General features: G+C 34.0%; 1 protein-coding gene across 1 annotated transcript in view; it reads right to left on the bottom strand.

Annotated features, from left to right (window-relative positions):
• The window catches only part of STX17 (syntaxin 17), a 71,773-nt gene that overhangs the window by 41,740 nt on the left and 17,984 nt on the right, over positions 1 to 12,049 (bottom strand). The window contains exon 3 of the mRNA XM_007968594.3: positions 7,631 to 7,696. Coding sequence (XP_007966785.1) covers positions 7,631 to 7,696 — 66 coding nt within the window. The remainder of the gene's footprint in view (positions 1 to 7,630; positions 7,697 to 12,049) is intronic.

The following is a 12,049-nucleotide window of genomic DNA, read 5'->3' as shown; positions in this document are numbered from 1 at the left end:
TAAATCACTTTTTAAAAATGCCTATTTAAATGTTATGAAGTATATTACGTATGAAAGCTAAATATATGAGAATTACAGCATATAGGCTGGTAGAGGAGAAATAGAGGTGTATTGTTAAGTTTCGTAAACATATGTGAAATAGAATAATACCACTTGCAAATAAACTGTGATAAGATGTACACTAAAGACCCTAAAGGAACTACTAAAATAACAGAGGTATTAGCTAGCAAGGCAAGGAGATAAAATGGAATAAAAAATTCACAAAAGAAGGAAAAAAGCCATAAGTAGTTATAACATTTAGTTATAAAACCAAAGAGAACAAAAGAGAGAAGTTGTTTTTAACTTATCAAAATTCAAAAGAAAACAGAAACATCATTAATCATTAAGCAAATGAAGGTTAAAATCATGAGATACCATTACAGACTTAATTAGAATGGTTAAAATGTAAAAGGCTGACTATATTAACTGTTTGCAAGGACAATGGAGGAACTGGTGGGAATATAAAATGATATAATCATTTTGGAAAACAACTTGGCAGTTTCCTAAAAAAAAACTATTATGTGTTCTAGCCATTCCACTCCTAAGTATTTACCCACAGTAAATGAAATCCTTTGTCCACAGAAATACTTGTACCCAAATGTTCATAGCAGCTTTATTAGTAATAGCCAAACAGTGGTATAGTGGTAGGCCATACAATAGAATACTATTCAATAATAAAAAGGAATTAAACACTGACACACATTACAACATAAATGAATTTCAAAATATTTATGCAGAGTGGAAGAACCTCTGAAACTTCCAAAAGCTGTCTACCAACTCTGAGATACCATATCCTGCAAGGCTCTCCATGATCTGACCCTCTTGATCTCTTTGACTTCATCTCCTGTACTCTCCTTGCTCATAGCAGCCACACTGACCTCCTTACTATTACTTGACTATGCCACATCCTCTCACCTCAGAGTCGTCCCTCTGCCTGGCAATTCTATTCCCCATCGTTTATGCCTTCACTTCCTTTAGATCTCTGCTCAAATGTCATCAGAAGCCTTCCACAAACACCATTTATTTAAAAGAACACTCAACACCTTCTGCGATTCTTTGTTCCCTTTAACTTGCTTTACTTTTCTTCATGGCATTTATAATCATCTAACATATTACATATTTGTTTATTTTTTAAAAATCTCTCTCTGCTCTCTCCACTTGCCACCGCCACAGTTGTATGCCCAGTGTCTAGAAGAGTATCTAGAACACAGTAAATGTTCAAATGCTTCTGCTTTTCTAATAATCAGGTCAGAAAAGCAGACATTGTACCAAATTCTGAAAATTTTCAGAAATATCCAGCAGTTAATCAAGGGATCTATAATCACTGACATAAGTTTTTAAAAAAGAACATACATCAACTTAACAAGCTTTGCAGTGCACAAATAGTAAACTGTTAACTATGGCTACACTTTCAACAAATTAAAAACTACTTCTCTCTTTTGTTCTCTTTGGTTTTATAACTAAATGTTATAACTACTTATGGCTTTTTTCCTTCTTTCAGAAATGTCCCAAAACTTCTGTCTAAAGATTAAAAAATATACTCAAATATATACTTATCTATATGGATAATTGTAAAAAGTAATTATTTTAAGTTAATTGAAAATTCTGAAAAATGGCTAAATATGTACTTAATGATTAAGAGTGGCTATGCATATATTTGCCTTTTTAAAATATTGATTTAAGGATTCTTAATATGTTTTTACAACATGTAATTTTGAGAACAAATTGTGTACAGCAGAAAACATTTGGTATCATAATAATTAATCTGATTTCTTTACAAACACAGAGCAGAAGTCCACTGGTAAACATTTAAATAACTTAGAGTAAACACATTCTAGACAGCATATAATTTATTGCCAAGGGCTCCAGAGTCATAGCTATTTAATTAAAATAAATCTGGACTATACTTTCATTACCTAACTATTATACTTAAGGCACTGATACTAACATAATGACTTCACACTTACTTCAACATCAAAAGTCACCAAAAAGAATATATATAGCTTAACAAGCATCAACTAAACCACCAAAAAGAGTAAAAATCAATAGAGAAAAAGGTCTCTGTCCATTTATTTAATAAATATCTAATGAGCATCTTATATAGGTATTAAGTGTAGCACTCGAGTCCCTATCCACCTGAATTATTATTCAAAATGTTTCCAGATTAAAATAAAAACATTAGAATACAACACTAGAATGGGTTCTCATTAAAGATTCTTATTAAGTGCCAACTAAGAGCATTGACAGTATGCCAGATAAACTGGTTTCCTACTACTACTTAGACAAACAATAAATCTCTTCAGCTTTCTAGTATCTGAAAAATGAGGATAATACCCCTTATCTAGCATCCAGATAGCAGGTACTATATCATTTATTGGTCTCTATAACGCAATTGTCAATTAATCATATCTGACTTATATTAACTTTTACTAAGGTTTTAAACTATTGTTTAAATACTTAAGTTTTGTGAATTCCTGTCTAGGTAAGTTCCTTCAAGAAAGAAACTGTGATGTACTTTTCAGAATCCTCTATTATCAATAAGTGTTGTTACTAAATATTAAGTATTTGGGAAGGAGAGCTGAGGAAGACGCAGCTTTGTAAAATATTCCTTTTGTACTTTTGTATGACAAGTGACAAAAATGGGGAAAATAATGTAATTACAGTGTGTTCTAAATTAAACTAGCAAGTCAACAAATAAGCAGCTTTACTTCTGTCCAGATTCAAGAGAAGAGGAATTAGACTCCACCTATTGGTGGGGAAGTAGCAAGGTCATAATGTAAAAGGCCATGTGGAATGGGAGATATTTTTGTGGGTATCTTCAGAAAATACAGTCTACCACAACCTGTATGCAAAAAACTATAAATATTCCAGAATATTGAAGAAGATAAATACAAATGCAAGAATATCCCATATTCACAGGTAGGAAAACTAGATATTGTAAAGATGTCAATTTCCTCTACCAAGGCAACTCCCAACTTCCCAACAAGACTGTGTATGGACTTTAAAAAGCTGATTCTAAATTTCATGTGGAGGAATAAAGAGCCAAGTATAGCCAAAACACTCCTGAAAAGGAAGCATACTGTGGAAGTATTGTACAGATATCAAGCTTTATCTTAAAACTGTCATAATTAAGATAGTATGTGGAATTTGGTGCAGAATAGACTGACAAATGGAATAGAAAATAAAGATCAGAGACATATGGAATTACATGCAACTCTGGAATTATAATATGCCTCAGAAGTAGCACCACAGAAATCAGGTAATAGTGACATACAAGTGATTTTTCAAGATGGAATAAAACAAAATTTTATTGATGTCTATCTCATACCACCAATTCCAGATGGATTAAAGACTTGAATGTTAAAAGCAAAATATTTAAAACACTCAATTAAATATATAAAGAAATATCTTCTTGAATCCTCCAAGAGAGGATTTCTTGAACAAGCCACCAAAGTAGGAACCATAAAAGATTGATAATTTAAACTATTTTTAAATTGAGAACTTCTTTTTATCAAGACACCATAATGAATGTGACAATATAGCTCTTACTATGTAAATCTAATGATAAATCTAGAAAATCTGTGATAATTGTTGATGAGATTATTTGTCCCAAAGTAACTTTTACACTAACTAGCAAAGTAGAAATCTATACACAAAATTCAGAGCAGATATAAATAAAACTCACCAAATACCTATATCTAACAATAGCTTCGATCTTACTACTCTAATGGCACCCATAAATCTTTTATGCCAGATGGAGGTCAATACAGTAAATATACATGCAAATTTTAAAAATCAGTAAACAAATACTTTGACCACAGCCAATGTCTCAACCAAATCATGTGATTTTTAAATGATAGATTAAATAGTGAAGATGGTAAGAAATCTAAGTCATAATAATCTCATTAAATCATTAACATGCTCAGTAGCATTCAATAGACACCAAATCTTGCTGGGCACCAGGTGCTGCAGAATATACAAATAGTGGAGACATAGTCTCTACTTGTTAGGCCTATAATCTAGTTAGCAAGCATTAAATACAGCTATAGAGAGATAAGTCAAATTTCAATCTAAATCTCTAATCAATCTGTTTTCCTTCATCTCCACTATCTCTAAGCTACTAACATCTATTTCTTGGACCTCTGTAACCCTTCCTAATGATCTCTTGAATTCATTTCATTTTATCACAATTTAATCACTATACTGCAGCTATAATAACCTTTCTGAATTCAAGAGGACCACAGATGTATTCTTTGGAGCAACTGACTCTAGATTCAGAAACACCAGGCACAGGGCTAAAAAGCCTGTACTGAAGAAAGCCCAAAAGTCTTTATCTAATCTTCCTCTATAACTTTGTAAGATGAGCACCTACCTGCCGTAGGGGGAAAATGAGAATTCTTCTTCAGAAAACTAAATAAGAACAACCTCCATATACTGATATTTGGAGGTATCCCTAAGGAAAATGCCAGTTTGCCCAAGCACCCTTAAGTGAAGTCCACCAGAAGACAAGCAATCTAGTTTTTAATATCTCAGAAAAACAAGCAAACAAAAAAACCTATTACACCCATAGACAAAATGCTATCAAGAAAGGAAAAGAGAACAAGAAAAAGCTCTTGTAAACTAAATATCATAATAGCAGAAAAAAAGAATTCAAAGGAAAAAGTTACAGAGAAAGCTGAGGAAATCTTTCAGAAAATAGAGTGAAAATCAGACAAGCAACCCAAGAGTTCCAACACCCAACAGAACAGGGACTGCCAAATTTTTTCTGCAAAGAATCAGAGAGTAGATGGCTTAGGCTTCGTAGTCCATACAGTCTCTGTTGCAACTGCTTAACTCTGCTGTTACAGTGTGAAAGCAGCCAAAGAAATGTGTAAGCAAACGGGATGGACAGAGGCCAGACATAGCCTCTGAATCAGTTTGCTGACCTTTAGAATTAAAGAAAAAAAAAAAAAAAAAAGCAAAATGAGAAGACACAGAAGAATAAATGACCAAAGAAAAATCTAAGAAAATTACCCAGAACTAAAGAACATGAATTTTTAGAAAGAAACAGTCCAACACAATGACATCATCATCAAATTTCAGAATACCAGGGATGAACTAATCACAAAAGCTCCCAAAGAGGGAAAAAACAAAACAAACAAAACCAGGACCTATACAAAGACTGGGAAATCAGCTGGGAGTGGTAGGTCATGCTTGCAATCCCAGCACTTTGGGAGGCTGAGGTGGGCGGATCACAAGGTCAAGAGATTGAGACCATTCTGGCCAACACAGTGAAACCCCGTCTCTACTAAAAATACAAAAATTAGCTGGGTGTGGTGGCATGCACCTGTAGTCCCAGCTACTCAGGAGGCTGAGGCAGGAGAATCGCTTGAACCCAGGAGGTGGAGATTGCAGTGAGCGGAGATTGTGTCATTGCACTCCAGCCTGGGCGACAGAGTGAGACTCCATCTCAAAAAACAAAAAACAAAACAAAACAAAAAACTGGGAAATGATATCATACTAGCTTTTTTAAGTATAAACAAAAAAAAGATAGAAAGGCTTGAATATTGAAAGAGAATTCCCACTAGAATTCTATATCTAGTGAAATCAGCAATCACATATCAGGAGAAAATAAACCCATTTTTTTAAGAAATACAATTACTGGCCGGGCGCAGTGGCTCAAGCCTGTAATCCCAGCACTTTGGGAGGCCGAGACGGGCGGATCACGAGGTCAGGAGATCAAGACCATCCTGGCTAACCCGGTGAAACCCCGTTTCTAGTAAAAAATACAAAAAAATAGCTGGGCGAGGTGGTGAGCGTCTGTAGTCCCAGCTACTCGGGAGGCTGAGGCAGGAGAATGGCGTGAACCCGGGAGGCGGAGCTTGCAGTGAGCCGAGATCCGGCCACTGTACTCCAGCCTGGGCGACAGAGCGAGACTCTGTCTCAACAAAAAAAAAAAAAAAAAAAAAAAAAAAAAAAAAAAAAAAAAAAAAAAAAAAAAAGAAATACAATTACTTATATTTATCTCCAAAGTACCCTTAATTAGAGGGCTACTGCAAGACTACTCCAATAAAACAACAGAATAAACCAAAAATGAGGAGGGCATAATGCCTAGGAAAATAGAGATGTAAACACAGAAAAGCAGCCAAGGAAAGTCCCAGAACAGGAGTTGCACAACAAGTCTTGAAAGTCCACATAGGAAGTGGGGGGAAGAAGAGTTCAGAAGAAAATCTTTAAAATAAAGAATGGAACTGATATATTTGAGCATATAAGAAATATTATTGGCCAAGTGCGGTAGCTCATGGCTGTAATCCCAGCACTATGGGAGGCCAAGGCAGGCAGATCACAAGGTCAAAAGTTTGAGGACAGACTGGCCAATATGGTGAGACCCTATCTCAACTAAAAATACAAAAATTAGCCAGGCGTGGTAGGCGCCTGTAGTCCCAGATACTCAGGAGGCTGAGGCAGGAGAACTGCTTGAACCCAGGAGGCACAGGTTGCAGTGAGCCGAGATTGCACTATTGCACTCCAGCCGTGGCAACAGAGTGAGACTCTGTCCCAAAAAAAAAAAAAAAAAAACGGAAAGAAAAAGAAATAATACTGATAGTATGTGACACAGATGTGGAACATTTAGAGAAAATTAACCGCAGATACACAGAAAGCCAGGCAACTAAAAAATGAGGCAATTATTAACTTTTTAAAAAGTAAAAGGTGGTACTGTATTTCACTATTTGACTTATCAGAAAACAGTATCTCCATAATCCATATGATGAGTTTATATTATATTAATTTAACCAAAAATTGTAATATATGTAATTATATAGGGGAAGGGAAGTAGGAGAGCAAGGTGGGAAGCTAGAGCTTCACCTACCATAAGAAAAAAAAATCTAAACCTGATTAATCAAGAAATATCAGTCTACACATGTTATTTAGTAATAAAGAGATAAATTTCAGGAAGAAAGGCCAAAAGGATTAACAATGGTTTCTTCCAAGTAGGAGGACTTGTAGGTGGAGAATATAGGATATTATAAGCCATCTATCTGTATTTGGCTTTTAAAACCATGTACACATATTATTTTTTAAAAAGTAAATAACTTGCAAAGAATATTTGCAATACTAATTACAGACAGAAGATCAATATCTTTCAAATTATAAGGAGCTCTCACAAAAGACATCAACATAATATAATATATACAAATATATTAACAGGCAATTAACAAGAAAAAAATTACTGTCCAGGCAGCGTGAAAAAAAGTTCACCCTTCAAAGCATTTACAAATCCAGATTAAAATAACAAAGTGGCACAATTTTAATCTATCAATTAGCAAAAATTTAAGAAATGAGTAATACCAATGTTAAAGGATTTTTAAAAATGCATTGCTTGTGAGAGTGTAAGTCTGTGTATCATTTCTGGAGGAAAATTTGGTAATAAAACAAAACTTTAAAAATATGTATGGCATGTGATTCAGCAATTTCTGCTAAAAATGTATCCTTAAGGAAATAGTAACAAATGTATATAAAAGGGTTCAGTTGCAAAGGTAATATTTTAGCAAAATTGTCTTAAGACTGTCTTTTTCATACTGATTTAGCAGAAAAAATATAATAGCCTTACCTGAACTGTACGTCCTGCATTGATATGCTCTTCATGCAACTTGTCCCAGATTCTACACCTTTGATACTATACAAAAGAGACGGGGGAGGTATTACATTTTTCATCACTAAAGGATTATCCCATTACCACAAAAATTCCCACTCACCTACCCAAACTTAAACATATGAACTAGAGAAGACAGTGATTTAGTAGTGGTAATTAATTTTCCAAACACATACAAGTAGGAAATTATTAAGAATACTGCATACAAAATTATGTAAATCATAAAATAAACAAAAAACTCCCACTAATCAGGTTATTTTATTTTACTGAAAAAGAGTATGTATTTTGTCTATGTTGCAAACACTCCTGAAATGGAAAATATAAAGAATGAGAATGTAAAATAATATTAAAAATAAAAAGAACAGTGTTCATAAGATATTCTTATTGTATATGAAAAATTGTACATGTTTGTCAATGATAGTGTAAAGTATTGAAAACTAAAAATCTGAATTTTAAAAATGTAACACTGAAACCACAGACTACAGAGTAAATGAAAAATGAGACTGAACTTTTAATATATGTTTTAATTTTTACCAAGGCAATTGTTACCTTTCAGAGTATCATCCAAAAAGAATTGGGAACAGAATCGTGGGAATTTTTTCATTTGATAGGAACCATAGGAATATGTGATAACATTATAGCCGAATATTTATATAGAATATAAATATCAACACCAAATATCATATATTATTTTTATTCAAAATTTAAAAATCAAATAATTAAAATGTTAGCAGATGTGACCAGCTACATTAAACACATTTTTGGTACTTTATACATCCCCAAAAAATCAACCTAGAAATAATTTTAAAGGACAGAAATATAAAAATGCCCTCATATATGCATAGAAAACATAGATTATAAGAGTAGAGCACTAAAAAAATTTCTAGGGCATTTTTATATTCCTTGTTCTGCACAATTCTGAAAATTTGGTAAAGAATGATGCAGCAAAAACTTTTGATACTCCTAAAATTTTTACATCATCTAAGAACTAAACAATAACTATTAAGCTTAAAACAATTAGACCAGCCAGGCGCAGTGGCTCACGCCTGTAATCCCAGCACTTTGGGAGGCTGAGGTGGGCGCATCACCTGAGGTCAGAAGTTTGAGACCAGCCTGGCCAACAAAGTGAAACTCTGTCTCTACTAAAAGTACAAAAAAATTAGCTGGGCGTGGTGGCAGGTGCCTGTAATCCCAACTACTTGTGAGGCAGAGGCAGGAGATCACTTGAACCCGGGAGGTGGAGGTTGCAGTGAGCTGAGATTGTGCTACTGCACTCCAGCCTGGGCAACAGAGTGAGACTCCTTCTCAAAAAAAAAAAAACCAATCAGACCATATTGAACATGTATTTACCAAACATAAATTTAAAATCACTACCAAAACACTTTCATTTATAAGAAAAATTTAATTGATGCCATCAGATCCAGTGTGAAAGCTCTTTTAGGCAGTGTTATAACAGTAATAAAAGTTTAAGAAAGGAAGCCAGAGGTTCATGTTTGAAAATAAACCACTTTTAAATTTATTGCCCACTACTAATCTGTTGTGATGTTTTAAGAAAAATTAACACTAAGGAAACAGAGTTGAGAATTTGTAGATGTCAAGGCTATCAGAATTCATGGATCAGAGAATACCAGAGAGGAGAGGGCTGCGTGGTGAAGGGCTAGTTGCACTGAGAGGAGAGGAATACGCTGAGAGAGAATGCTAGAGATCTGCAGGCTTTTCCTTTTGAGTCTTCAGCAAAGGACTCCTCCACACATGCATGTGAGAGAAGTACCCGTGGTCAGAAAAAGAACAGGTAGAATAATTCCCGGAGATCACACAAGGCTAGAAATGGTTCATGTGACCATAAGTCAGAGTGGAAAAACCTTGGAATACACTGGGTATCAGCTAGAATATTCCAAAGTATTGCTCTTTGTAGGAAAAAATTAGCCCTGAACCAAAGGCTGTTCTGGTCCTAAGCAAGAAAGGTTAAAAGAAAGACTCAAGGCCAGACACGGTGGCTCACGCCTGCAATCCCAGCACTTTGGGAGCCGAGGCGGGCGGATCACGAGGTCAGGAGATCGAGACCATCCTGGCTAACACGGTGAAACCCCGTCTCTACTAAAAATACAAAAAATTAGCTGGGCGTGGTGGTGGGCGCCTGTAGTCCCAGCTACTCGGGAGGCTGAGGCAGGAGAATGGCGTGAACCCAGGAGGCGAAGCTTGCAGTGAGCCGAGATTGTTTAACTGCACTCTGGCCTGGGCAACAGAGTGAGACTCCATCAGAAAAAAGAAAGACTCAAAAGGATCAAACTGTTCCCAACTAAACTGTGTTTCAGAATAAAGCTAAAAAAATTTAAAGAAATTTAAAAATATTCAGTACCCAATAAAGTAAATTTCACAATGTCTGGTATCCAAAAGATAATTGCCATGCATGCAAAAAAGCAGAATAATATGATTTGCAATGAGATAAACCAATCAACAGAAATAGACCCAGATATGATAGGAATAATGGAATTAATGAGGATATTAAGAACAGTTATTATTATGTGTTCCATGTATTCAAGAAGGTAGAAGAAAATATAAGCACATTAGAAGAAAAGACATAAAAGATATTTTAAAATATTAAATTAATAGAATTTAAAAAGAGTGTCTGAAATTAAAATATGCACTAGATGGGATTAATAGCAGATAAGACAATGCAGAAGAAAAGATTAGTAAACCTATGGAAATAGCAGTAGAAACTATCCAAAATGAAACACACAGAGAAAAATAAGTTGAAAATAAATTAACCAAGATCAACAAGTCATGGGCCAAATGAAAACAATATAAAATACATGTAACTGGACTCCATGAGAGAAAAATAATTTGAAAAACTTAATGGCCAAAGATTTTCTAAATTTGAGAAAAATGATAAAACCATAGATCCAAGAAGTTCAAAGGACAAGAAAAATGAAGAAAGCTATACTAATGTATATTACAGTAAAATTACTTAAAATAAATAAAGAAAAAAATCTTAAAAACAGGAAGAAAAAAGACACATGAAGTACCAAGAAACAAAGATAAGAATGACAGAAGACTTCTTGTGAGAAACAATCCAAGCCAGAAGACAGTGGACAACATGTTGGAAGTATTTGAAAACGACAGAAAATGCAACCTAAAATTCTATCCCCAGAGAAAGTTTTTTTTTTAAATAAGGCAAAACAAAGATATTTTTAAACATAAAAAAGCTGATAGAATCCATCACCAGCAGAAAGGTGTGCTAGAAGAAATGTTTAAAGAAGTACTTCAAGTTGATAGAAAAGGGATACCTGACAGAAACCGGGTTCTACACAAACGAATGAAGAGCATTGAAAATGGCACGTACAGATATATATGTAAATATAAATATTTTTTCTTATTTTTACAATCTCTTTCAAAAATAACACAATTTAAAGCAAAAATAATGAAAACAAATGGGGTTGATAACATATGCAGAAGTAAAATGTATAGCAACCATAGTAAAAAGACCCTAAGAGAGGACCTGGAAGTATACTGTTAAAAGGTTCTTATATGTGAAGTGAATTATATAACATTACTTGAAGAGAGACTGTGATGTTAAAGATATATACTCTGAACCATAAAGCAACCACTAAAAAAATAAAAAATAAAAAACCAAGAGGTATAATAAGCCAGCAAAAGAAAAAAGATGGAATCATAAAAAATATTTAATTAAACCAAAAGAAAGAGGGAAAACAGATGGACAAATAGACAAAAATAGCAAGATGGTAGATTTAAAGACAATCATTTGACAAAATTGAACATTTATTCATTATAAAAACTCTCAGCAAACTAAAAAATAGAAATTAACTTTCTCAACCTGATAGCAGGAATCTACAAAACACCTACATTTAACATCATACTTAAGTGGTGAAAGACCATTCTCTAATATTGGGAAGAAGGTAAGGATGTCTGATCTCACCACTCTTACTCAGCTTCATACTGGAGGCCCTAGCCAGGGCAATAAGATTAAAAAAGGAAGGAAAGAAGGGAGAGAGGGTGGGCGAGGCAAAGACTAGAAAAAAATAAAATTGTCTTCACAGATTACTTGATTGTCTACATAGAAAATATCAAAGAATCTACAGAAAGCTACCTAACATTAACAGGTGGCCCAATGATTGCAGGCCATAAACTGAGAATTACTTGTATCTTGAAGATAAATAATATCTACCCCATAGGGTAGTTAAGAGTAACTCACCTCACTCTGCTTACCAAATATCAAAAATACAAAACCAATAACACAAAGGATATATCTCAGAAACGTTTTGAATCTAATGCATTAGAAACTATTAACTGATGGTGTCTGTGATATTATGATTATATAAATATTACATATATATAATATATATACATTGGTCTTTG

Source organism: Chlorocebus sabaeus, chromosome 12 (genome assembly GCF_047675955.1).
Source record: "Chlorocebus sabaeus isolate Y175 chromosome 12, mChlSab1.0.hap1, whole genome shotgun sequence".
NCBI lineage: Eukaryota > Metazoa > Chordata > Mammalia > Primates > Cercopithecidae > Chlorocebus > Chlorocebus sabaeus.
This window is presented reverse-complemented; position numbering and strand designations above follow the sequence as displayed.